The sequence below is a fragment of the Pongo abelii genome, chromosome 6, assembly GCF_028885655.2.
Source record: "Pongo abelii isolate AG06213 chromosome 6, NHGRI_mPonAbe1-v2.0_pri, whole genome shotgun sequence".
NCBI lineage: Eukaryota > Metazoa > Chordata > Mammalia > Primates > Hominidae > Pongo > Pongo abelii.
In genome coordinates, this window is record NC_071991.2 from 88,276,640 (window position 1) to 88,303,651 (window position 27,012).

A 27,012-nucleotide genomic window follows, 5' to 3' on the forward strand; every position below is an offset into this window, starting at 1 on the left:
GTCTTTTGTTAATTCAGAAAGCTGAGTATTGGGAATCTGAATTGTCTTGTTATCTTTTACCATTTCTCATATTAACATATAATGGTAATTTTTTATGATTAACAAAACACTGCTGGTAGTTTTTAAAGACTTTTGGATTGTAGTGATCTACACAGCTTTTAATTATTTGTGCCTTCTTACTGACTCTGAGTTAAATTAAAATTTGAATGATCCACGTTTACCTTGAACCACATAATTTAGGTTTGGGATCAAAGAGATTCCGAAACATCTCTGAAGACCAAAAAGTCTAACCAGCAGCTAAAGCTGCCGAGGCTTATAAGCTTTATTTTATTTTTTTGCAACATTATTTCTAAGAAGATCGACATTACAGTGTAAATGACCACAACAGAACCTGGACATCAATAAAGGTAATTATTCTTTGGTTACATCTTTCACTTAAATCTCTGAGGACCAGTCTGCCTCTCTAAACTCCACTGTATCTCGAATTTCACATACTGATATGTTTCAGGAACGTTGTGAGACAGCGGCAGTGTGATTAAAATGTAAAAGGTGATACAGCAAAATACACTGTTTTGTTTACTCTAGGTTTTAATATATTAGCTACAATAATAAAATATATAAATATATAGCAATTAATTACACAAAATGTACCTAGACTATATCAATGCAGATTAAACTATTTGCAAATATAAATCTGAAGCCAAAAGTCTCAAGAATCTCCTTATTTTCAAGTTTGATTTTTTCATTTTCTTAGGAACAAGAGAGGAAAAATGGTTCTCTCTTTTAAAATATAAACTCATAGATAAATGATAATGACTGAGCATGTAAGCACATGGAAGAGGTTTCCACATACCCTGGCACTTTGTCGGTTCACTTTCTTGTCCTCATCAGGAAGTGGAGGCATCGGGTAAGGGTATTTTCTGCTGGAGGCAATAGACCCAGTTGATGAAGAAGGAGACTTGGCAGGAGATAAAGTCCTGAGATGTTGAGAATATGAAATAAGTATCATGTGATTGCCTAACATTTTTCAAACATCTGAAAAGTGGGTTCAGAACAAACCCTCTGACTTCTAACTTTCATATGCCACTACTGCCAAGATTTAACTACTGGGAAGATATTCTGTCATTCTCAACAGTGAAATGCTGCAATTTTATCTTCCTAATTTCATGACTGCAATGGATTATTTAAATGTTATGACATAGAATGATACTTTTCAACTACAAGCCACTAAAAATGTATCCTATAGAATAGATAAAAAGCTAAAATGGGGAAGGGATGAAATTATTCTAAGAGCTTATAATGGTAAATTATGTGTATAAAATATTAATATTGTGCCTTATTTTTACCACTTAATGTAAAAATGTTTAAGTACAATAATTCCAATTTTCCCTTAAGATCTTAAAATCCATTACAATTGATATATTTATTAGTTGCTAAATCATACACCAGTTTACACAACACTCATGCATTCAGAGGCCAGTGTGTTAGTTGTGAAGGAACAAAGGCAAATACAGGGCTTTTAATAAATTAGTAAACATGCAAGCAGTAAGGAGTGCAGAGTTCCAGCCAAACAAAGTCTGATGAGAACATACAAAAATGGTCTAATTAGTCCCTACAATCAGCATTTCTATGTAAGCTGCTGGTGTATTATGCTGTACTTGATTGATTTTGCATGTGTAGTGGTAATTTGTGACTAAGCTGAACATACTAGACAAGCCCCTATCTATTGCTAATTTGTCTTTAAAGTGAAAAAAAAAAAACAGCTGAGTAAAAAATTTCTACTCATAAGATATCAATGAAAAACAGATGTGATAACTGTAGTAGCTATTCCACTCACAAACGTTACCACTACATATCCACTGCTCCTTAATCCCTGGTGCAAGGTGGTAAAAACCCACATTGCTGAACTGGTTACACTGCCACATTATAGCAAAAGTGTTTATTTCAGTAGAATGTACCTCATCTGCTGTGACTCACCCAGCCTGGGAATGTTAGTGGGAGGGGCGGGGGTAGCACTAGGTAGGTCAAGATCTACTGCCTACACTGCATTCAATAGCATAAAGGTGTCTTTTTTCCTTCCTTGTTTTAAATTTTGGTTTGCATGCATATAATATCCTTTGCTCTGGTTCTGCCATAGTTTTCATACTAATTTCCATTTTATGGACACTGAATTCAAGCTAAAGTTTGAAAATAATTTTTCCTACACACCCTAAGATAGTAGTAGTGAACATTCTTGATAGATTTTAAGAATGAAGAATGGTACAATTCACTTTTAATCTGTAACTCCTATTTTTGAAAAATGGCTAGGACCACTCGTTTGTGTGAACGTTTAGAACACAGCAGCTGTTTGATTTCTCCTATGTTAATGCTCTTCATTGCTGAGCGGATGGGTGTAACTAATACTAGTACTTCAAATTCTCTAAAGTTCTATTAAAGCAATGTACTTCATATTTTTTTAATTGAGAAATTATTTTTAGAAAAACACTTTAAATAGGACTATGATCTTTAAGAAACAAATTTGGTACATGTAAGATGATGGCAAACTTCTGCATTTAGATATTTAAATGCATCTTTCTAAAATGAGGACTATTAACCTGGCATCAGCTTTTTAGCCTAATCACTACTGATAAAATATCCAACTTTAGGAAAGCTAGTAAGGTACACAAACAAATAATTAAATCTTGTTTACTTTAGGGGATCATGCAAAACAAGGCATCTTTTTAATCTGCTGCAGCATGTGTGTCCACACCATTAGCTATTAGCTTTTAGCTTCACAGTCATTCCAGCTTTAACTTGGCCATGGGTCCAAATGGCCAGCCTGGTACATGGACAAAGCCATTCCAATGAGGGGTGCTGAAGGTCCAGTCTTCCCCTCAAATATCTTTCTATGGGCAAAGCCAATTAAGTTAGAATAAAAATAGGAGGTTTTCTCCAGAACCCCAAAGAAATTGCACATATACTACTTCTTACAATAACACGCTAGTTAATTGACACCTTGGACCTTGAGGGGAAGAAGAGAAGCTGAGCAGGAAAGTTTTAGCAGGGGCAAGGGTCCTGGAGGCTGGTATAAAACTGATTATCTTGGGGGGGTGACAGCACCAGAGCAGGAGTCAAAATAGAAGTAAAGAATAATAACACGCTTGTTAATTGACATCTTTGACCCTGAGGGGAAGAAAAGCCCAGCGGGAAAGTTTTAGCAGGGGCAAGGGTCCTGGAGGCTGGGTGGTATGTGACAGCATAAAAGTGATTATTTTGGGAGGATGGAGAGCACCAGAGCAGGAGTCAAAACAGGAGTAGAGACGACGGTAGGGTAAAACACTTCAGGGAAAATAAACTCAAAATTTCTCACAAATGTCTAAGGAAGACATTTCTTCAAAACTATCTCCAGGCTCTTTTCTGACCTTGACTGACTACTTGCCCGGCAGTTCCAGCCTGGCTTTCACTTAAAGCCAGGCACCAGCCCAGCTCATTCACTTAAGAAGTGAAGTGCATCACTGGATACAAGTCAACCATTATTATTACTGCATTTTATTTTAGTTTATTTTTTGAGATGGAGTCTCACTCTGTCACCCAGTCTGAAGTGCAGTTGGTGTGATCTCAGCTCACCGCAGCCTCTGCCTCAGCCTCCCGAGTAGCTGGGACTATAGGAGTGCGCCACCACACCCGGCTAATTTTTGTATTTTTAGTAGAGACAGGGTCTCACCATGTTGGCCAGGCTGGTCTCAAACTCCTGACCTCAAATGATCCACCCATCTTGGCCTCCCAAAGTGCTGGAATTATAGGCATGAGCCACCCCACCCAGCCCATTACTGTATTTTAAAAAACTATAATTACCATAATGGATACCCTATTAGAATTACACAATAAAGGTATGTTTGTGTGCCAATGGATTGTGGTGCCTCTTGGGGCTACATCAAACTTCCTGGGATTACCTTCTGTAAGGCCAACCTCAGTTCAGGTCTGCACCCAAGGACAGGCTAAAAACCAGGCCAGTCACATGGAGAGGGACACAAGTCCACCTCTTATTCACTTGTGTTCATATGTGAGTTTTATAGTAGGTTGATCCAGGAGAATTTGTTATTTTATTTTTATTTATTTATTTTTTTGAGACAGTCTCACTCTGTCACCAGGCTGGAGTACAGTGGTGTGATCTCGGCTCACTACAACCTCCACCTCCCAGGTTCAAGCGATTCTCCCGCCTCAGCCTCCCAAGTGGCTGGGAATACAAGCGCACACCACCATACCCAGCTAATTTTTGTATTTTTAGTAGAGATGGGGTTTCACCATGTTGGCCAGGATGGTCTCAATCTCCTGACCTCGTGGTCCGCCCACGTTGGCCTCCCAAAGTGCTGGGATTACAGGCGTGAGCCACTGCACCTGGCCTAGATCCAGGAGAATTTGTTAAGTGTACTAAGAGAGGATTCAAGTCATCAGTATCCACTCTGCTACTTTTAATTAAGGTGAAATGGAAAAGGTACAGATTTTGGATTCAGTGTCAGGCTCTAGTTCTGGTTCTGACCCTTACTAGCTGTGCCACCTTGAATTACTCTATCTCAGTTTCCTCCATCTACAGAAAGGTAATAAGAATGCTCACACCTTAGGATGTGAGGAATAAAGGTATATCATAGGCACTGGATACACGATAGTTGTAATTATTCGTTTCTTTTCAGAGTCACCAAAAATTCCATAGAATCATGGAAGTGGACTCGAAAACCCTGATGAAGTGAGTAATCAATGGGATGATACCCGAGAGTAAGGATACCTTCTGAGAGCTTATAACAGAGCTGCATCCAGGATCTGGGTGTGGCGAGCTAATGCTCTTGTCCTGATCTCACTTGCTGCTTCCTGGTGGCCTGAATTGATGCAGAGGACAACCTGAGCAACCACCGCCATATCGAAACTGGATGAGGGGGCACAGCAGAGGCACTCTCATCACTCGGTATCTATTTAGGCATTTGCCTTGCTCTCTCTAGCAGTGTGGCCACTATATTGTAAATGCTGGACTATATTTTGAACGAGTTTGCTGCAGATTGCATTTTGATAAGGATGCCACAAAGCTAACACCACATGGGTGTAATCCCAGCACTCTGGGAGGCTGAGGCAGGTGGATTGCTTGAGCCCAGGAGTTTGAGACCAGCTTGAGCAACATGGTGAGATCCCGTCTCTACAAAAAACAATAAGGTGACTTTTGCCCTCACTGGTGGTTTTGACAGGAAGGGTAATCCTGAATGACCTGGCCACAGATGAAGCAGATCTGAGCCTAAGCATAGGGTTGGCAAGGCACAAGCCAAGGTGTGGATGCACTTTGGGTCTCCTATGTGAGGCTTGGCTTGGATAGAGGGTGGATGAAATTCTCCCTTGCATTAGAATCACTGTGTTAAACGTTCTGGGCCATCTCAATTATTTACCACCACCACAGAAATTCTGTATTGAATTTCAAATCTTATCACCCTTATTAACTCAAAAATGTCTATTAAATTATAACTGTCCACAGAACTTTGTCTAACCTTTAAACATAAATATGCTTTTAACAATTAATTCTTAATTTCACTATCTACTGTAGGAACCAATATCTCATATTAGAAGAGAAAACAAAGGAACCCTCTAAAATTGTCCTTGCAGTTTTGCACGTGCAATCAGGGGTGCTGAAGCATTTCCCCATCCAAATTGCATTTAGTCATGCAGCTTCTGGGCAGACCTGGGTGCTGATTTTAAGAAACGTGACCTCTTTCTCTGAGAGCCACATACACTACTCAGCTCACGCAGGGGAGGTGAATCAACTCTTCCGGGGTACCATTTCACAAATTATTGCTGCAAAAATGCTAAATCTATTTGGGAATAAAAGCCCTAACCCATATAGGATGAAAGTCATTCTGTTTTGGTTCCATGGCTGGTACAAATTACAATCTGCCCACAAGCCTGAGGAAAACAGAAAGGAGAAATAGGACTGCAGGTGAGCCAAGATTCCAAATAATAGTCAAAATCATCTTACCTGTCTTCCTGATGTTGGCCATCTTGGGAGCTACAGATGAGGGTGGGATGTTTGAATGTAAGTGTATGTGTATGAGGTTCAGTGTGGGAAAGTGTGGGACAAGCAGAGGGACAGGGCAGGAGGGAAAGATGGGGTATAAAAGCAGGATATATTTTTGTGAGCAGGCAGGAGTTACGCTTTCCTTGGGGTATATGCAAATGTTATGGATCAAATTAAAAGGCAGGTAGGTCTAATCATTTTCTCAAACTATACATAACTAAACTAAATGGTACACTGGAAGAGAGAGTCCACCTTATACGGGTGCTGAGAGTTAAAAACACATACATATTTTGATATCTGTTCAATGTTGACCCAAGTCATGGCAATCAGTAACATGAAAGTTTATTGTAAAATTGTATTCAGAAGAGGTAGTAATTGAGTACATATTTCTCCTTTACCTTAGTTGTCCACAAAGTAGTCAGATATAAAGTGGACATTTACCTCTAGGAAATCACTTTGATATTATAAAGGGTAAAAAATGCCATTACGAACTCTTGGAAATTCTTTCTGACCTGTAATGTTACACAGAGCTGCAGTGAATTGAGTAAATTTGATAGTTTCTAAAATGTAGCGATATTCTTCTATTTTGTGAGTCAAGAATATATTTTCAGCTGCTTCCTGTTCTATTTGAAGTATTAGATGACAATATTTTTATAAGCATAAAAAATTTCTTATATGCTTTGTTAAGAATCTGTATAACACCTCTCAGCACAGCCTTTCTCTGGTAGGAAATGGTTATACTGAACAAATAAAACCTAAACTCATTCCACATACTCCCATGTGGTCAATGTTGTCTCAGTAATTTTCCAGTTAGACCAAATCATTGTTTCTACTCCAAGTAAAATCCCATCACATTTCACTTAGTTTCTTTATACGTTTTTCCTTGAGTTTTTGTATGCACTATGCACTGTTAGGCAGTAAGTAGGAAAAATGCATTATGAAACTGCTAGATTCTAGAAACTAAATTGTTCAGGTTAATAGTGCTTCTTTATTAGTGGAAAGTATGTTTCATGCCCATAGAACACTACATAGCATAAAATGAAGAGAAAGCTACTAAAAAGCTTAAGATGGTGATAGGGACATGCACTAAATGACAACCCTTTCAAATGGCTTTATTTGAAACATTCAGAAAAGAACCAGACTTGCTCACGAAGCAAAAACAGAGTCAAAAGGCAGCAAATAAACAAGGACCCCTTTCCACCTATAGGAACTTGTATTGGGAGATACAAGATAGAGAGCCAGTCACACTACAGTATTTGTATGTGCTGGGAGAGTTTGAGAAGGATATAAAAATTAATTTATAAAATACCTAAAATATGGTCCTTCAGTGTTTTTATTCACATCTTCTACCCACTTAGCTACATTATAGTCTCTTTTGAACCATGGGTTTAAATACCTGCAGAAAGCAATGGAAGGAACAAAGAAAGCAGAACAAGATAGAAAATCTGAAAATACACAGCACAAGCTTAGCAAGGATGTCTTCACCCTCCAAATGCAAGTGACCATGGCAAATAAACCAGAATGGATGTTGGGTGACTATGAGGCAGTCTATACAATGACATGAGAATAATCTCAGCTACAACAAGGCTCAATCAAGGCATTCTACAATGTATTCAACATTTCTGGGAAAGCCTTTTCCAGTGGCTTCCCAAAGTGAATTAGAAGCTCCCTTTCAATCACAGTACAGTCAACAGTCCCATTCACCCACCTCTAAAGTGGCTTTTTCGAGGCCACCTCTCATTTGGCTCTTTGGTTTTTAAATGATAATGATGCTTTCTGAAAATATTCAGATGGCTGCAATTCCAATCTGGCATTTGGGCATACAACACCCTAAGAACAATTAAAAGGAACAAAGTTCTCTTTCCAATATAAGGCTTTTACATGACCACTGTCTTACTCCCTATAGAGGATCTCAAGCTGGAGTCAACAAGAAAGTATGTTCCAGTTGGCTCTGGAAGGAGCAGATAGGGTCCCACTCTTCTGATCCTGGAGCCTCAATGCACATTAAGTGTGGTCTAAATAGGCCTCCATGATCTTGAAGCTGGGTTTAGTAATTTAGTTGCAGCTGCAGTGTTCCTTCCTCTTCTTTGTGCACTCCAGAATAAAGTGCTCATGTTTCCATTAGGAACCAACCCTCAGAGGTTGCCTTCCAAGTGTCTGACCATGAATTGTGTGAATGACTGCCAGAGAATAATAATGACCTTAGTTAGCATTTCCCTGATGGATCTGGCAATGTTTCCATCAGAATTACTGTGCAAATTTTAAAGGTAAAAAAATTGGAGGGAGGTCTAAGTTGTTGGTTTTCCCCAGAGTTTCCTTTGATTTTTACCCTGGGAGCCAAGCAAAAATACATCCCCTTCAGAGTTTGCCCTTGTAAAATAATGTAGATTTAACAAATTCCATACTGGAAGAATTTGGAGGTTTTCTTTTTCTTTTTTTTTTCATTTAAAAAGTAACTTCTAGAGATACTATAGACAATAAAGATTCAAGCTCTATAAAACATAAGTTATTTGTAAACAAACCAGGGGAAATTATAAAATACATTATTTATTTTTGGTTACATTTTCCTTCTTTCTCCCATATTTAGTTATCGAGCTGTTCATAAACATGGAAGACATTTCCAATTATATAAAAATATCAGGTTATTTTTTCCACAGCCCTTTCCCTCATTTTTAGCCATAATCGAGGTACTATACAAAATAACATTGTGAAATTCCCTTCTGAAAGAAGGGTTCAGTTGCTTTTTCTGCTTATAAGACCATTTTTGGTAAGATAGTATCTCCTGACTCAGAAACAACTCACACTAGTTTTGCCTTTAGCCACAATCATTGCCAACTTGTGCTTTCACAGATAGCCAATTAAAACTTGCATAAAGATTTCCACTGAGACTCTCAACAAAAAGAAAAAGTCAAAAAGCCAAGTGCAGCCACAAATGAAGGCTAGTGAATGCTCTGGCCTGGGGAAAACCGTAGAAAAGCCCATGCAGCTGTAATCAGGTGAAACATAGCCACACAGCGAAGTGAGTCACCCACAGGCAGACGGCCACTTCCGGGAGGAGACATTTGTTCCTTTCACTGACAATACTAGAAACTCAAAGGACTGGTGCCACAGCTATTCCATGAATGCTACAACAACATGGCTTGACTTGCACTCGATGGACTTTTTCCTCTGTTTCAGGGAGCATTTCAGAAGGCTGTGGTCACTTCACCGGAGAGTTCTTCACTGAAAAGATCTCTCAATTTTTTGTTCTTTCTGGGGATCTGCCCATGAAAATGTCTTCATGGTGAGCTTCCTGATATCTCAAGGTCATGGTGGCTGGAGTGATGGGATTTCATCATATTGCAGTAAATCTACCTATGTGGCTTGACTTGGCATATAGCGCAACATGCAAAAAAAAATGCGTTAGATGGGATAGGGGAGCTCTTTGTGTTTTCCAGGATGGAAAGGCAAAGGAAAATTAGCTGGTGCTGGCTGGACCAGGAGCACCTCTGAGCAAACATGGGGGCTCGCTCAAAGATCAAATGGCCCTGTTCTCAGCCAAGGAAAGGACTTGGAAGGAGATTAAGTGGCAGCCCAGCATGAAGGGGCAGGTGGAGACTGACCTGTGATCCAGACTCCCTGTCTGGGGGGTGTCAGAGCCCCCTAGGCTTATGCCTTGGGATGGGACTGTCTGGGCGAGGGAGTGCCCAGGCTCAGGTGCTTGGGGCTCCCTCCTGTAAAAACACAATATATAATACAAAGTCTAAGCCAAAAAATTTTTTTACATCATGTACAACAATGAGGAAGATGCAAAAGTTTTGACTGGAAAAACAATACAATATATGAGGACATTTTTTGTTGTTAATTAGCAGAGCATGCATTTATGGTGCATGTTTTAATTCATGTCCCAATTTTTCATCATCTTTTGGAATAATGAGGTACTAAAGGGAATTTTGAGTAATGGACCTGAAACACCTCTTATTTGAAAAAAATAAAAGATATATTTGTCTGTGGTAATTCTGCTCCTCTTGTAGTCACACAAATGGTATTATACTATCAGAAGCAAATGGGATTACTTAAATATGGAAAGTATTAAAAGTTTGCAAACATAATTCTTGATATGCTACCTATCAGGAATCCTTGTAAGAAAATATACACGTGTGTGTGTGTGTGTGTATATATATATATATGTATGTATATATAGAGAGACAGTTCCTGTACAAGAAGGTATGTGAGAATTGTGGTCAGCTTTACAGATTTGGATCCATTTAATTAACATGAGTCATGTAACCAAAATCAGAAAAGTCTGAAAAATCTGAGGAAGTCCTTAATACTTCTCCCTCACAAAGATGATCCTATTATAATATCATATTAAATATTATAATTTAATTATCTCATAGGCAAGATTTCTCAAAGGACATCTGTAGTATTACAATTTTAATCATACAATGTGAGTGGAAATTATACATAACATTTAAAAAAATAAGTAACTGCTCTAGAAAACATTGTATGAATATTGTTAAAACACCAAATGTGCTTTCAGTCCTAAGCTCATAGCTTTAACATAATACTGATTTTTTTTTTAACTTAGGAGTTTTTGAAGTCTTGTTATAGGAAATGCTGTTAGAACACTAAACAGTACACAAGGGAGTTCTAAAGAACATTTTGCAATTTTATTTGTACACCTGTGAGCAACTAAGATAAGTTAAGGAGCTCTTACTAGGTGACCTCATGCAAAACAAACCAAACAACATTCCAAGAAGAGTTTATCAACAATGAGCCCTAAAGCATCCAAGCGCTTTGGGAATGTATAAGATAAACACTAACACATTAGTTATTTATGATGGAATTCTATGATGTCATTCTGGACCATGCAATGGTATCACTTGAAATTGTGTATCGTGTCTATAAAGTATCCATGTTGACAAGCCACTTACAAGACAATACCATTCAGGTGGAAGGTCCAAATTTCAGGGCAACGTTATTATTCCTGGACTGAAAAAGGCAGGGTATATGACGGAAAAGCTAACATAAGTTTCTGACGAGCAGTTAACAGATACCTGCTGTTCAGACTTTCCAAATATTAAGGCATGAGGAAGTAATAGAGATCTTGGAAATAATAACTATCACTAGAGTGAGAAATAAGTAAAAAATTGTAGGAAGGATAAAATAGAATGGGTAAAAAAAATCAGGTGGCAGGTTCAGTCCAAAAGGATACTAAGGATGTGTTTTATTCCATGAAGGGAGATAAAGATTTGAAGAGGTTTTGTTTTGCTTGTACTTTCTTAAGTGGAGAAACAAACAAAACAAGTACATTATTTACTTCATTATAAATGACTTTAAATGTGACTTCTAAACCCACCCCCCTTAAAAAAAAGTAAATGCATGGCTATCATTTAAAACGGATAATGTTGCATTTAGTGACAATGATTCAGTTAAAGAGCAAGTTTAGGAAAATGCCCTTTTAAATGTACTCAGAAAATTTAAAAGGGAAACTTATTCCATTAGTCTGAGAGAATGCTTAGATTGCAGCCATGAAGACCTCATAGTGGTGGTTTCAGATCATGAGCAGTATCATGCTCTAGTACAATCGGAATTTTTCCCCGATGCTTACAAGGCTGTGTGAGTACTGGGGAGAGGAAGGGTGACCCTTTGAAATGGTTGAATCCCAGATGATGAGAAGAAAGGAATGTTATCAAATTCCCTTCATACAGAACCAAGACCCCACAATGGCAGGTGACTGGAGGAAAAAGCCTGCAGCAAGGGTGAGACCCCCACTATCAATGAATACTGGTATGGGCACAGTTGCGGAGATGCCTATGTAAAAGAGAAAAGCCATGGTTAATTTTTAAAGGGCAAAAAAGAATTTAAAAGACAAAACCAAGACCGGAGACATGGTTTACAGTTCTTTGACTATCTGCTTAATTTACTTTTGACACTATTTGCACAGGACCTTGAAATGCCTTTTTCCATTAGAGGTTCAGACTTACTCAGTTGAATTAGACCGAGGTCTAAATCTCTTGCCTCTGATTTTCTTTTTGTTGCTTCCCAGGTTACCTGAAAAAGATGTTTAGAGCTAGATTTCCATGTAAATAAGTGATTGCCCTATGTCTAATTACAAGGCATTTCAAGTGGGTGTAACTGATAAGCAGCACCACTGTGGAATACCGGGTTTGTCACACTGTGCACCTTTCTCAAATTAAATTTCACAAAGTGTCTAGTGTCCTGGTGCTGCCGAATCCCGTCATTTCCCATCCAGATAAAAACTAGGCTCTCATTCTATATATTCTCCTCTCTGTTGGGAGAAGAGCTAAAGAGCTTCCAAGAAACAAAAGTCTTTACAACCAGGGGCCACAGAATATAGACCTTGATTGTGTGGGCAGACAGATTCAGAATGCCGGCCTCTACCTTGCCAAGAGTTACTTCGAGGTCGCCCATTTTCACAGATGTCTGAAATATGTTTTGTGTCTGGAATCCTTTCACTCCAAGAATGAGAGAGCCCATTTGACCTGAAATTGAAAATATTGATAAATTGTTCAAAAATGTAACCAAATGAATGTTTTGAGATCAGTAAGCAAAACTTCTAAGCATTACTGTGCATTAAATAAAATAAATCAAGAAAGAAAAAATCTGAAATGAAAGAATGAAGAGAACATGAAAGTCTTCATGAAGAAGGCAGAATTACACAACATCCAATTTAAGAAAAGTCAAATACAATGGAACCCCATTACAATAGTATATAAATGAAAAGTATCAAGACACAATGCAAGCCAATTTACATTCCCCAGAACGCAGCAACCACAGAGCAAATTCACTATGTATTTCAGCATCACCCCAGCAGCAGAGTTATAATGGGGTCCCACCATAGATGTTTCTTAATTGTAAAGCAATGGTTTCCACTCAAATATTATGAGAACATGGACTTCCAAGAGATTACATAAAGATTTGCTCAAGTGAACCTGGTTAACATTTATCAAAGCATTATTTAGATTTTCTTAAGTAATAAAATTATTTTCTAAGAATTGGCATTTTTCTCCACAAATATGGTCCAAAAAATGTAGTACATGTCGGCTAATTGTTCAATAACTGAACTGAATCAGATGTTTATCATGACAGTGCCTCTCACAAAGCCCATGTACCATTGAGCCCACCTGCTATTTGTGTCCTACCATCTTTAAATGAATTATCTACGAGAAGCAAAATTTACACACCTACCTTGTACCACACAAGAATTTTAACAAGCTACATATACTTCAGAGAAATCTTAAGAACTTATAACTGCTTAAGAATCATAACCCACTGAGATTTTTCTAAAATCTGGGAATTATTCAAATGGATATTTTAAACTCTTTTATAGGAACTTTAGAAAACAGCACTATACTTAAAAATCTTTTCCACATATTATTCTGGTTAATGGTTAATAATTTCTATTTCAAAAAAAGCCTTCTACTGATGAGTGAAAATAAATGGAACTCAGCACAACTACTCCATATGAATTCCCTAGGCTGGAATTTCTCAGCATCATTTGCTACTCACAGAATGACTCATATTTTGTACAGAAGAACAGCAGAAATTCTGCTGGAAACCATTAATTTCTCCACTAACTTACCATGTTATTTAATTAAAAATTTAATATTCTATCAAGAAAATATTTGTATCAGAGAATTCAAGTAGAACCCTAGTCTTTTCTTAGCGAAAAAGCCCTCCATAAATTAAAAGAATACATTTTTTAAAACATTATTCTGTAGAACCATACTCCTTTGGCGACAACTAGTGTTTCTACTTTTGCTTGAAGCTACGTTATCTAAGTGAAAATTATCCTTCATGCTTAAGAAAGTTCCACATAAAGTAGAGTTCCCAGGTCTCACTAATTCCTTCTATTCTCCTTCCTGATTAACATTTACAAAGACTGAGAGACATCGCAGAATATTTACAGATGATCCACTCTATACAGAACTCCGGAACAGGTCATGTTTCCTCTCAATAAACTAGCAACTTCCCCTTCACTCTGCAAAGTAGCTAATGTGCCCAAAGGCATGAGCAGGGCTACCAAACCTTTTTTCCTGTCCATTATACTCTTATTGGCAACTTTAAATAAATAAATTCTCCCACAAGAATATTTTTGCTTCCTTCAATGTGAATATAGGTCTCATTTCCTAAAATATGCCAACTATTTATTTCTTCTTTTTATTTATTTTATTAAGCAGTTACAAAGCATGCAGAATTTTAAATGGTGTCATACACCTTAAGATGCTAGAATAAGAATATAGCATCAGTGTCTAAGACATATAAATAAAATATTAATCCCACCTGTACTATTATAAAACTCAGGCAAAATTAAGCACTCTTAATTTGTCAACTAAGTTGTAACTTATAAAGTCTAGAAATAATCACCCCCCAAAAAAGGCAAAATCATAATACTCAAATATATGATTCACAGAGAAGCAATCTTTGTTTTATAGCGAGCTTAGCTTTGATATATATAAAATTAAAAAATATTCAATGCAGCACTTATATTACCAATTTATTTAACAATTGCTTTTATTGAAGCATGACAGTAACCTTTTTCTTTGACTACCAAACATGACATAAAGCTCACCATTTAAATATTATTAAATACTATGTATAGTTTCTTAAGCCATATAAAGCAAGACTGAAAAACCCTGAGGTTTCTGTATAGATTCAGAGTTATTGTTTGGTTTGCTTTGTTTCGATTTTGTGGCCTGATTTGTATAATGAGTGGTTCTGAGCATATGGCATTTTGAAGTAGAGTAATCAAAGAACAAAGGATACTATTTTTTAACATTCAAGAAAGAAGGAAGAAGTAATCAAACCTGCTGCAAAATAATGAAATGTTCTGACTAATGGAATAATGTGTGATGGAACAGGTAGAAATCTGAAAATGCGACAGAAAAGCAGACCTCTTCTTAGAACTAGATGCTGAGTTTGTGCTGACTCCGGGAGGAATGTCGCTATAAAAAGAGTCACCATCTCCAGGCTTTTTTACATAATCTCCCTGGGGTAACTGTCTAAGGCATAATAAACATTTCAGAGTCAGAAAACAAGACACACACATGAACACAGACATATACAAATATTATTTCAGGAAAAAAGAGAGGTAGGGATAATGATCTACATGAATCAAATCTATCACAACACATAAAATTATCAATAAATGAGACAAGTTAAAGCATTCTAACTGTAGAGGCCAGAAATGCAATTACAAAACTCTTTTATCGTTTGGATGAATAAAGCCTTGCTTTGGGGAAAAAATATGAAAATATGAGTGTTTTCATGGTAACTTCATTATACTTGAAAATGTTAAGTGCATTTTCAAAAAAAAAATTATGTCGAAGGTGTGTTAGGACAGATAGTCCCTACCCAGATTAAGCATAGCTTTTTTTTTCTTCGTGGTGAATAAACTATTTATAATTTCTAAACATCACATAATGCAACCTGGATTTGGTCTTAAAAGAACTGATTGACTTTTAAACTATCCTAGAATTTCATCCAAATAAATCACTATTAGAGTTTGATGTTCAATCTAGAGCTTCATTATTCATTTAACAGAAATACAAAGAAATGGAAAGATTCAAAGTTAAATCAAAAAGGTAATTTTATAACTGTTCAGTGGAATATGTGAAGGAAGATAATTTAGCAAGAGCAAGAAAAGGTTGAAAAAAATAACTGAATTTTTGTTGGAACTATAGAAGCATATTTATAGGTAGTTGGTGGGTGACCTTAGTTCTCTCTCTCTACTGTAGTAGGAGTGCTCAAGTGAAAATGTATTTAATCTGCACTGTTATTGACCCAAGTCATCTGATTTTCAATAAACTAAGACTGGAACAGATTTTTATTACTTCTCCTAACGTAATCAGAAAATTTTAGATAAGACCCCCAGTTAACCTTCCTGCAATAGCTAATCTGGTCATTTGTCAGTGGTGTAGCCTCCAAATAGCCAACTGCACCTAAAACTTGATTCTTTTCTATTCAGTACTATTGTTGGAGGTGCCACAAACTAGTGCTGGACTGAGAATTTTTAACAAAGCTATGCTTAATTAAATCTCTAGCAAAAGCACAAATTTGCTAACTTTTCTTTTTCTTATTTGGTTTCTCCTTATTTACCATTATAATTTTGATTATTTGCTGATGCTGAATTTAATCCCCAAAATGCCATTTTCAGGTGTTTGCTTGCTTGAATTATTGCCATATTGTTGTAAATGTTTAAAATACTTGGTCATTCATTCTCTTCAATGATTGAATACTCTCATATTATTTTAATGCTATTTAGTTACACACGTCTATGAATCTGAAAAAGATTTTTCAATTAGTATGAAGCATATATTTTAACTTGTGTGATTTAATCTACTCTCTTTTATGTTTACTAAAGAAAGTAGAATTTCTCATGAAATTAGTAATGTAGGATTAATTCCACCTATAACTTTTTGATATGATTCCTCCAAAATATTTTTAATTCTGTAAATGACTTCAGCTCATAATAGTTATTCTTTCTTTTCCCCAGTATATAAAACATTAATTTTATAGGAAAATAATATGAAACTTCATATTTATATTGTTACATGACATCTGCTATATCTTCCCCTGTAAGAGATCTTTATTAATATTTTCTATTTTACCTTGTATCAGTAAAATATTCCATTAATGCTTGAAAAAAAATGCTGTCAACAAAATCAGAGTTCTATTTTTTGCTTTGGGGAGAAAACTTCCCTTTTTTATTATATTAATATTTGTAAAAGAATCCCATGAACACATTTCCAATAATAATATCTATGGTTAACAAATCCCATTTATCACTACTATCTTTACTGATAATCTTTATAAACTGACGAGATGTCCCTCACCAAATTCAAGTCAATTAAAGACCAGGCTGGGCGTGGTGGCTCACGCCTGTAATCCCAGCACTATGGGAGGCTGAGGCGGGCAGATCACTTGAGGTCAGGAGTTGGAGACTAGCCTGGCCAACATGGTAAAACTCCATCTCTACAATAAATACAAAAATTAGCTGGGTGTGGTGGCACACACCTGTAACCCCAGCTACTCAGGTGGCTGAGGCACAAGAAGTGCTTGAACTTGGGAGGCAGACGTTGCAGTGAGCCAAGATCGCACCATTGCACTCCAGCCTGGGCAACAGAGCAAGACTCTGTCTCAAAAAATAAATAAAATAAATAAAAAATAAAGACAAGCTATTATATAAAAGCACTGAACTACATTTGACCATTCCCAGTATTCTATCCCACAGATCGCCTTCTCTTTAACATTTAAATTTAAACATTAAGTAAGGCCTCACTTAGCTGACACTGAGGATGTAGATGGACTATGTTTCACAATGGATGGGGCCCAGTTTTGTTTTGTTTTTAACTGAACCCGTTTTATTATCCCTTCAATGTAACTTCTCTGAAGTCCATGGTCATTTTTTACACAGTGCCCAAACACCCTAAATGCTAAATATGTCATAAACTGTGGGTTTCAGTCAGTTTCAGTTCAATGTACTTCTGGAGCACCACCTTCTTTTCATTACGTTGAGCAGATTAAATTCTTATCTATCACACTGCAAAGCCTCCAAAAGATAGAAATTCACTGGCTTTTCCTTAAAATTCCATAAGGAATGCATGTAACTTTCTTCACATAGTAAATGTCAGTGATAGGTTATGAATTTTGTTAAAGATCTCTTAACAATAATGTTTTTGGGAGGCTGAGGTGGGTGGATCACGAGGTCAGGAATTCGAGACCAGCCTGACCAACAGGGTGAAACCCCATCTGTACTAAAAATACAAAAAAATTAGCCAGATGTGGTGGCACGCGCTTGTAATGCCAGCTACTCAAGAGGCTGAGGCAGGAGAATCGCTTGAACCTGGGAGGCGGAGGTTGCAGTGAGCCGAGATTGCGCCACTGCACTCCAGCTTGGGCGACAGAGCGAGACTCCATATCAAAAAAATAATAACAACAATACTACTACTACTAATAATGTTTAACATCCTTCGTTGTCTAGAAATTTGTCTTTTTTACAATTATTAATTACATATCATAACAAAGCTAATTCTTCTTGCTTTAATAGAGAATATCAAGCCCCCATGATAAATAAAATAACTTTTCATCATTTGTTGTCATAAATGACTAACTAAATGATCCTTTTAAAATTTTAAATCAAACTTCTTTTTCCAGTCCTTTATTATCTTTATGGCTTTCTTCCTAAATCTTGAGTGCTTTCTTATTTCATCAAATTTTGGAAACTAAAAGTGATCACCACAGTAGGTGGCCTGATTAGTGCTAAATTTTATAATGGGGAAATTACCTCAAATTTCTCATATTACATGCAAATATTTTAGACATGTATGATTTTTAGTGAACAATAGCCAAAATATAATAAACACTTATGTAACTAGTTTTTTTCCCCCTCAAAACGTATCTCTCCCCACATTAATTATATGTTGTCTTTTTCTTCTCTGTACAACTTTGGCATTTCATTTTGTGTTTTGAATTGATACATCCCATTAAACAACATTCTTTTGAAGGTATTTCCTATTCTCTACGTAAGGATCAACCTCTGTAACTTAATGACTCTGGGGGAGCTAATTAATACAATTATTTCTCTCCAGGTCTACAATACTATGCTTATTGCTTGCTTATTCTTATTCCACTTCAGAAGACAACTCTTAATGTGTTCATAATTATAAATCATCTAGTTGTTATGTTAGCATTCTAAATTTAAACATGAAGAAGACTGTTTCTTGATCACCCCAAAACCTTTAGGCAAATGGTACTGTTATGAGAGAAGTCTAATCTTTCCTAAAAGCATCAATTGAATTATATTTATCTTAATAATTCTTATGCATACTTAAAATGTTGGAGGAAAAACCATTTAACCAACTCTTAACTTTAGTGCTGAAGGAGGCATTTCTCCAATGCTTGGTTGGCATCTGGGCTGTCTCTTTTTAAATTGTTACTTTACTGTTTTAATAAATACTGTATAATGTGTACCAAGTAACATTGACAGATGCAGGAATATCACCGAAATAATAATAATAATATAAAAACAAACTAAGAAAGGTTTGGAAAAAAGATGAGAAGTTCACAAGTAGAAAATAAAGTGGCTAAAACAGGTGAGAGAGAAAAGAAATGGGGAAGGGGAGGGCATTCTGCTTAAAGTGAAACCATAGATCAAAAAGATATAATCTAATTATTTTTTATATTTCTCATCAATCTTAACGGTGTGTGTTCATCTCAGACAAAGGAAGAGAATAAGATTTCAGCTAAATATTAATGTTTTATGTATCTAAGTTCAGTTAATGTTTCTTATTCTATTGCTATTTGCAAACTTACCCTAAAAACTAAAATCCACTTATAATTCTCATTACAAGTCATATAGCTTCTAAGTCCTAAAGCAATTGTGCTATAATATAAACAATAATATCAACTGAAAAAATTGGGGAAGTTTTCTTTCCTGAATATTTTAAATGAAAGGATAAATATAACCATCATTCTAATTACCTAATGTCTAAGGCTATGGCTCCTTTGTTCCACAATTCTGCCCATCGTAAGACACTGGCAGATTTAAAGTGATGCTGCACATATGTGGAGTTCTGCCTTCACTATGCCCCAGAATGGAGCTTCCAGTTTCTTTCTATTACGAAGTTTGCGAACAAAAAGAAAAAAAAATGGGTCTGCTTCACATCTTTTTGTCAAACTTGCAAGAAAACATAGAATATAATCCTTCTCTATACTGAGACCCTTGAGGACTCATTCTCAGGAGAGAAAATTTATCTGGTTATCAAATTCAGTCACAGAATTACTTGCCTGTCCTCTCCAGGAATTGGAAAGTTATGCCCAGTTTGGTACTTCTGAGCCATTACAACAGTATTTAGAATCTGATAACAGGCTATTATACTTATTATGTCTTGCATTTAGTGTCAAAGCAAAAGTTTACATTCACCGACATTTCCACCACCTCAACCAGTATGTGTGAGCCTCACTCATGTCAATGAATGCTGCCTTCCTCTTTAAGAACAACTACATTCACCTCTTTCATTCAAAGATCAGAGAAATACAGTCTTCCAAGACCACATGCTAATAATTTCCCGTCACCATAATGCTTTACAGATTACAAAGAACCTTACTTGATTTCAGAGTTGAGGAAAGTTAGATTTTCCAATACCACATACTAGTAGATTTCTGATTCCTTGTGGACTGGTCTCCCTACCATGGAACCTCAAAGAAAAATCTAATTTAAAATCAATAACAACTCAAAATCCTTAATTTTACTTCCTGGTATATTTTGGAATTGGGAAGATCTTTACTTGAATGTCTATAGATATTTTTATAAGATTGAATATTTTTTAATGCATGCTTTGGTCTGTTGGCCTTACCACTTTATCTATAATCACTAACATATATTCTCAAAAAGGAAAATCATTTAGAAAACACTTATACATTCACAACTTCCTGATCTAAAGGATATTCTTTGCCATTTCTCCACTTTGAGACCTACTGTACAAACCTAATATTCATTAGTTATGGGCAAGGACAAAAAAAAGGTTGTGTTGACATATATCAAAATATATAAAATAAATATCCACTGAAGATGTGACAACTCTCAAAATATGATGGACTAGATTCCAAAAGAGTAGCCAGATCAATGAAATGATGACTCAGTAACACCAGGAGACATGAAATTATATCAGGCACATAAAAGAGATTCTTCATGTGAAAATGTTCTTAACTATATCTCTCTACATATTGAGTTAGTTAGAACAAGAAATTTGTGCATACTTTTCAATATTAATCATTTTTCTAAAGTGTGGGCAATTCCCTTATTCTGGATAGAATCCCTAATGAGAACACATCTTAGAGCACTGTGCTAGCTTTGCTTATGTTGCCTATGAGACATTTCACTTTCATTTTCATATATTCAGCAATATTAAATTACATTATAGCCTTAGTTCCTGTGGAAATGAAGCTGAATCATTAAAAGCTGAAACTTTCTAATCTTATTTGCCTAATTCTATTTTCCACTAAAGAAACTCACCAAACTTAGATTTCTAATATGATCAATCAACCTCTACCCAACAGAAAGCCTAAACGGCGGCTCCTACTTTACTCAAGCGCTTTTGGACACAAGAGTTTAAAACACGTCATGAAGAAACCTAGTTGTTCTTAAATTGTAATTTTGTCCCAGTTTTACTTTTTCCATTAATGATGAGTTAGTCACTCTAGGGAAAGGTCAATATTTTCTGTTGTCTACACAAACTGACCAGGATTTCAAATGGTAACCCATGGGCACCATATATTTATACAGATTCTACAGATACTTATGGTTAAAGCCTTATGGGAATTTTAATTCATTTAAAAAAGAGTAAAGTTTAAATTTTTGATTTGTGAAAAAAATGAAAGTTGTGATGGAGCATGACAAATTACCACATTTATACACCTTATTCATAACCTGTCACAAGCATGGAACTCAACAATGGAAAAGCTTAAGTAAATAGGAATCTGCATAAATACCATGAGTATAGAACTAAATACCATTATCATGTGTAAGACCTGGTCTAGGTTATCAGTTTCCACGATAATATTTTAATATTTTTTATCAATAACTAAGAGCACTAGTAACTTTTTAAGTGGGAAAAGTGAAGAGTGCATTCCAATATTATGTGCTAATTTAGATTCAGATAAAATAGGCAATTGTTATAGAACAACACAAACGTTTTGTATCTCTTTTTATGCTGGTTAAACATAGATTTTTACGGTTATGCTATACAGGGTGTCCGACTTTTTCAAGAATATAGGCATTTTTATTATTCCAACTATGCAAATTCTTTCTTTAAATGTGCAGTTACCTAATCAATACAAAAAAATTCCTTATGCAGAGATAAACAGGCTCATGAAATGCTAGAACATTCCCAACAGCAACACTGCCCAAATAAACTTTGTCATTTATGAATGGATATTATTAATATAAAAACAGTAATAAATAAATTCCCTCAGAAAGTATTAGGCAATAAGAATGTTACAAACATGAAGAAAAGCAAATATTAATGTAAACAAATGGGACACCTTAACATAGAGGAAGTTTGTTTTAGATGGAAAAAATCAATTTCTATATATATTACTATTAAAAAATAAGCAAGACTCTCCACTAACTGTAGTATCGTTGGATAAAAGACCCATTAAAATTAAATGACAGACCTATTTTAAATTACTATATTTCATGGCACCATCATTAAAATTACCTCAAGATAATGAAAAATCAAGATTAGTGTATGATCATTATAGCATACAAACAAAGTGAACTTAATTATAATTGCATGTATGAATTCCAACAATGCTAATACGAGTCAAACCTCTCAGTTTTATGTTCACATTATTTGTATTACATACCTCTGTTCTCGATAGTTTCTTTTCATGGACAAGAAGAGAAAGAGGGAGAAACATAAGAGTTAGTTACCTCTGGAAGGACATCAAGAGGGAGCTCTAAACATAAAAGCTCTAACTTTCATTGAAAAGTCTTCACTAGAGGATTCTGAATTACAGAATTAAAATGGGAATGCACACACAAAAATGTCACCTCATCATCATCAGGAGAAGCAACAAAGAGCCAGTGACAATATTGTCAAACAACTGTCCATTTTTAAAAACATAAATATGCTGCAGTCATTAAAGAGTAACTGTTTTCTCAACATCAATCACTGCTCTAAAGTAAATCTTATTTTAAATACGGGTCTTCAAACACACATTAACTTAAATAATGAAATTAATGAATCAAGTTACGTAAATAACTGTATTTTTACAGAAATAAAATTATAATTCATTCCTAATGGAATATAAACACCAAACTATAGTTATTCCTAAGAATTTCAAATAGGGGACTATAAATGAATACCAGAACATTTTATTTCATTAGGTATGATAAAAAGGAGTGAGACAATTCATGACTGTTAAGGATCTCCTAAGTGATTACTACTTACTCGCCGAAGCTTCACATTGGAAATACTTGTTCAATGTTTAGTCTCTGTGTTTATTTAACCATAAGCTAAAATCAACTTAAATGAGTTTCCAACTAAGTGGATCTTATTTAAAAATTGCTCTAAAGTGTGTGGTAGTACAGTACCAGTGACTTTTCAAGAGTTCACTGCTAACTTTCTATCTTGACATAATTGAGTGTTAATATTTTGGAGACACGTTAGAAAGGTCATGCAGCTGAGTAGTTTTGGGCTGCTTACTCTAAGATCAAGGATAATGTTTTCACACGGATTTCATTTGTACATCTTTACTTGCCAGTCTATTTCATCCACATTATACATATCACGTTTGATAACGGGCACATGATGGCAAAGGTGCCAATTCGTTATTATTTTTCATTCTGGAAACTATCAGATGTGGGAAAAATAAGTCTGGTATTTTTCTATTCAACATGTTTTACTTTTTATTCCTTCAGTCTGATTTCCTGAGCCATACGGTTCCAAATAAGCATTCTACTTTTTTTTTTTTTTTTTAATTCCTGCTATTCTCCACCCCAAGGCTTGGAGAAGGGGTAGAAAGTTTAACTGGACAAACTAATGAGAAAATGAGTTCTCAGGTTCTAAACGTGGTTTTAAATTTCAAATAGAATAAGTAAAACATCATATTCATGAATTTAATTCCTCTATTAAAATATCTACATTCCCACTATATTCCTAAACATATTCTGAATAATTTTAGAAACATTAAAACTTTAGCTATTTGGACTAATTATTTATAAAGAAGATACTGTAGTATGTACAAGGTTTGTCTTTTTCCTTAAGCTAAAATCAACTTATATGAGTTTCCAACTAAGTGGATCTTATTAAAGTTGCAAAGTGCATATATTCAGGAATGAACAAATCTCAAAAGAATGTCATAAAAATAAGAAGTCACATGCAGAAAAAAAGTGATTTTCATTCTAATCAATGAAGGCAAATAGACACACAATTTAATAAGTAATATGAGTGTTTAGGTTTCTAAAAGGTAGGTTTTTCCAAGATTGTAAAAATGAAATATCCACTTCCATCACTAGGTGGCAGAAAATCACACACTCCAGAACGAACAATTTTTTCTTTCCATTTTCACATAGCCAAATGAAACAACTGAGCTACTTCAAAACAATAATGCTTGTGATGACAATTACTACTTAAATTGTGCATCAAGTTGGAGAAATGGTACGATTCCAACACAGAGCTAATTTGCTTCTGGTGTGAGGAGAAATCAAATGACAAAAAGAAAAGCCTTCCTATCAGATATATGATTTTATAACTCCAACTGTTATGCTGAGGTGAAATATACCCAGTAACCTGCACACCAAAGAGGCCCATAGGTTTTAAGCATCTGCTATGAACTTATTACTATCACCTAACATGGTCTTAAACCAACTGTGCCAAAGATAACACCTTTATAAGTGTATATGGCAATTGCTTGTGAGGTCAAAATTATGAAAGAGTTTATTTAGCTGAAAAGGGAGAGCAATTAGTTTACTGCTAGGATATGTTTTGTATGCTACAAGCATTAATAATACAAGAATTTGTGGAAGACTACATGGTACAGGGCTAGGTGCTCATTTAATCAGGGAAAAGCTTACTACTATGCTGTACTCTCCTTCACCATGTTTTGCCAAACTGTACTATGCTCTCTGCACTACTTGTTAATATATAGTCTTCCACAAATGCCTGTATTATTAATGCTTGTAGCATACAAAGCTTATCCTGCCAGTAAACTAACTGCTCTCCCTTTTTATACAAAGAAACTCTTTCATGGTTTTGACTTCACAAGCAATTACCATGTACACTACAAAGGTGTTTCCTTTGGTGCAATTGGTTTAAGACCATGTTAAGTGATAATAACAATAGCAAACAATTACATAGTGCTTACTGTGGGCCAGGTGCTACTTTGAGTGTTTGACATGTATTAACTCATGGAACAAAGGCGAGTCCATTAAAAGTCATGGGGTAAAAGTCTAAAATTTTGATTCTAATTCCCAAAACTTTGAGTTACCTAAGTTTGATCCATGAGGAAAAATGTGCTATGAAATGAGGTAATGCCCAGAATGCCTAGCACAAGCTGCAGGCCTTCCAAATGGAGAAAAACCCCAGGCCTGTGGACCAGAACATCATCATCAAAGATCAGCAGAATATGATTTTAAGTTGAGATATTAAAGAAAATTTAAGGTTTACTATATTTAAGTTTTAACTTATCAAACTTAAATTAGTTATTTGAATACAAAGAAATTTTTCGCATCATAAGATTAACGCACTTAAAAAGGAAATTGAATACTCTGGTTTCTTTTCAGATTATATAAATCATAAAAATAAAATTGAACACATTAAATAGATAAATAAGTTTACAATGTTTGAAGGCATTTACTGAGCAAAATGTTTAAGGCTATCAATTCTCTTCAAAAGTTACAACTTGCAAGTTTTTACAAATTTAGACTGGTTTCAATTCACTTCAAGGATTTTAAAATAATACTCAGTCCTTTTACAATAGAAGGAAGTTGTCTCGAAATCTAAAAAATGATGTTATTATCACTTCTCGCCACGCCAATAATAAGCATTGACTGGCTGCTGAGCCAAGCTGATTTTCATCGCAAGTATATTCAACCAATGATACAAAACTTTCTAGATGTTTTCATGTAATCAAAATGTTTAGAAGTATATTTCGATAGTAACAAGACTGAGACATTTCACTTACTTATAACCCCACGCAGTTATTCCTAATATGAGGGCCAGCACTAAAATGGTGCCAGCAATTATGCCTATTATGATATTGGTGCCAGCAACACCTGAGAGGAAAAAAAAGAAAGAAAGATCAGTGGTATAAAATCCTTTCAGAAACTTTATTGTTCGGTTTTGTAATCATCACACTAACAACACTGTTTGTTTTCAAAAATGAGTATTTTTCAAAGGAAAGAAAAAATCAACCATAATTCAGCAATCCACATCAGTTGTTTTAAAAATAGTGTTTGGTGTATGTCCTTTTTAATTCTTGTCCAAGTGCATTTTGCACAGTTGTATTTTCCAGAAAACATGATGTCATTAAACTAAAAGAGGGAAGAGTAATGAAATTTAGGGAGGAACTTGTAGAAAATCTGTGTTCCTTTTGATCCTTACCTCTTTCTCAGAAATTCTAGAAATGTTATTGTGCATATCACTCCATTTTGACAACTAATGCAAGGTACTATATTGCTCTCGGTTTTGTGTGTGTGTTATATTTTGTCTCTCTCAAAGTGAATACAAGCTTCTTAAGGGAGAAAACATGTCCACAGACTTCTGTGATTACTGCCCAGGTGATGTAGGTGATAAAAACAACTGGGCTTGTAATTCCGCATCAGGGCAATGACGGCTGTGGCATTCTAGAGAAGAAAACCCCAGAGGAAAAAGAGTCGAGAGAGCTGGAGGATTGGAGCTGATGTGGCATGAGAGGGAGGCAGCACGACACTGGCAGAGAGACAGGCAGGCAGAATCCAGGGTGGGGTTGAAGCTCAGAACACAGTGATGGCATTGTTGTGCCAGTATCCATTGTCAGGCAGGCTGAGATATAATCTTTAAGGGGATCATCACAGCAGAATGGCACCATGAGTCAAAGGCTTGGTCAATAAGCTCAAATGAGGGCTCAAAGGCAGAAAAGGCCGATCTGAATGAGGCCTGGCTCTGACACCAGAGGGCCTTTTTTGCCAATAATGATTTATGTCACATGGTTAACTGCAGAGCTTTCATCCAGAGCAGCTTAGATCCATCTTTGCCTGCTCCACTCCTGAGGCATCCTTTTACACATTAGAGGTCAGGAGTCATGGGCTACTTGAGAAGATTTCAATTCTCCATGATAGTAGTGGCAGTCTCTCTCTCTGGGAGCCCTCAGAATTCATGTCAGACAGCAAAGCTAGGTCATCTGAGCAGACTAGTGGACTCCAACCTGCCAGGTTCTCTGTGGGATGCACAGATGAAGATGCCAGAGGATTCCTTGGGTCACTAGGATTT

At 35.8% G+C, this 27,012-nt stretch overlaps 1 protein-coding gene across 18 annotated transcripts in view; it reads right to left on the reverse strand.

Moving 5' to 3' along the window:
- Window positions 1-27,012, reverse strand: part of ADAM22 (ADAM metallopeptidase domain 22) — a 273,701-nt gene that overhangs the window by 12,252 nt on the left and 234,437 nt on the right. For 3 of the 18 annotated variants that reach the window (XM_054559548.2, XM_054559549.2, XM_054559543.2), the window contains 7 exons: window positions 25,727-25,817; window positions 22,406-22,423; window positions 12,419-12,519; window positions 12,001-12,067; window positions 9,634-9,744; window positions 7,341-7,427; window positions 854-977 (listed from right to left, as the gene is read on the reverse strand). In XM_054559548.2, coding sequence (XP_054415523.1) covers window positions 854-977; window positions 7,341-7,427; window positions 9,634-9,744; window positions 12,001-12,067; window positions 12,419-12,519; window positions 22,406-22,423; window positions 25,727-25,817 — 599 coding nt within the window. Of the gene's footprint in view, window positions 1-853; window positions 978-7,340; window positions 7,428-9,633; window positions 9,745-12,000; window positions 12,068-12,418; window positions 12,520-14,931; window positions 15,040-22,405; window positions 22,424-25,726; window positions 25,818-27,012 lie in introns of all 18 variants that reach the window. The other 15 variants (XM_054559552.2, XM_054559553.2, XM_054559545.2 and 12 more) reach the window with 8 other exon arrangements.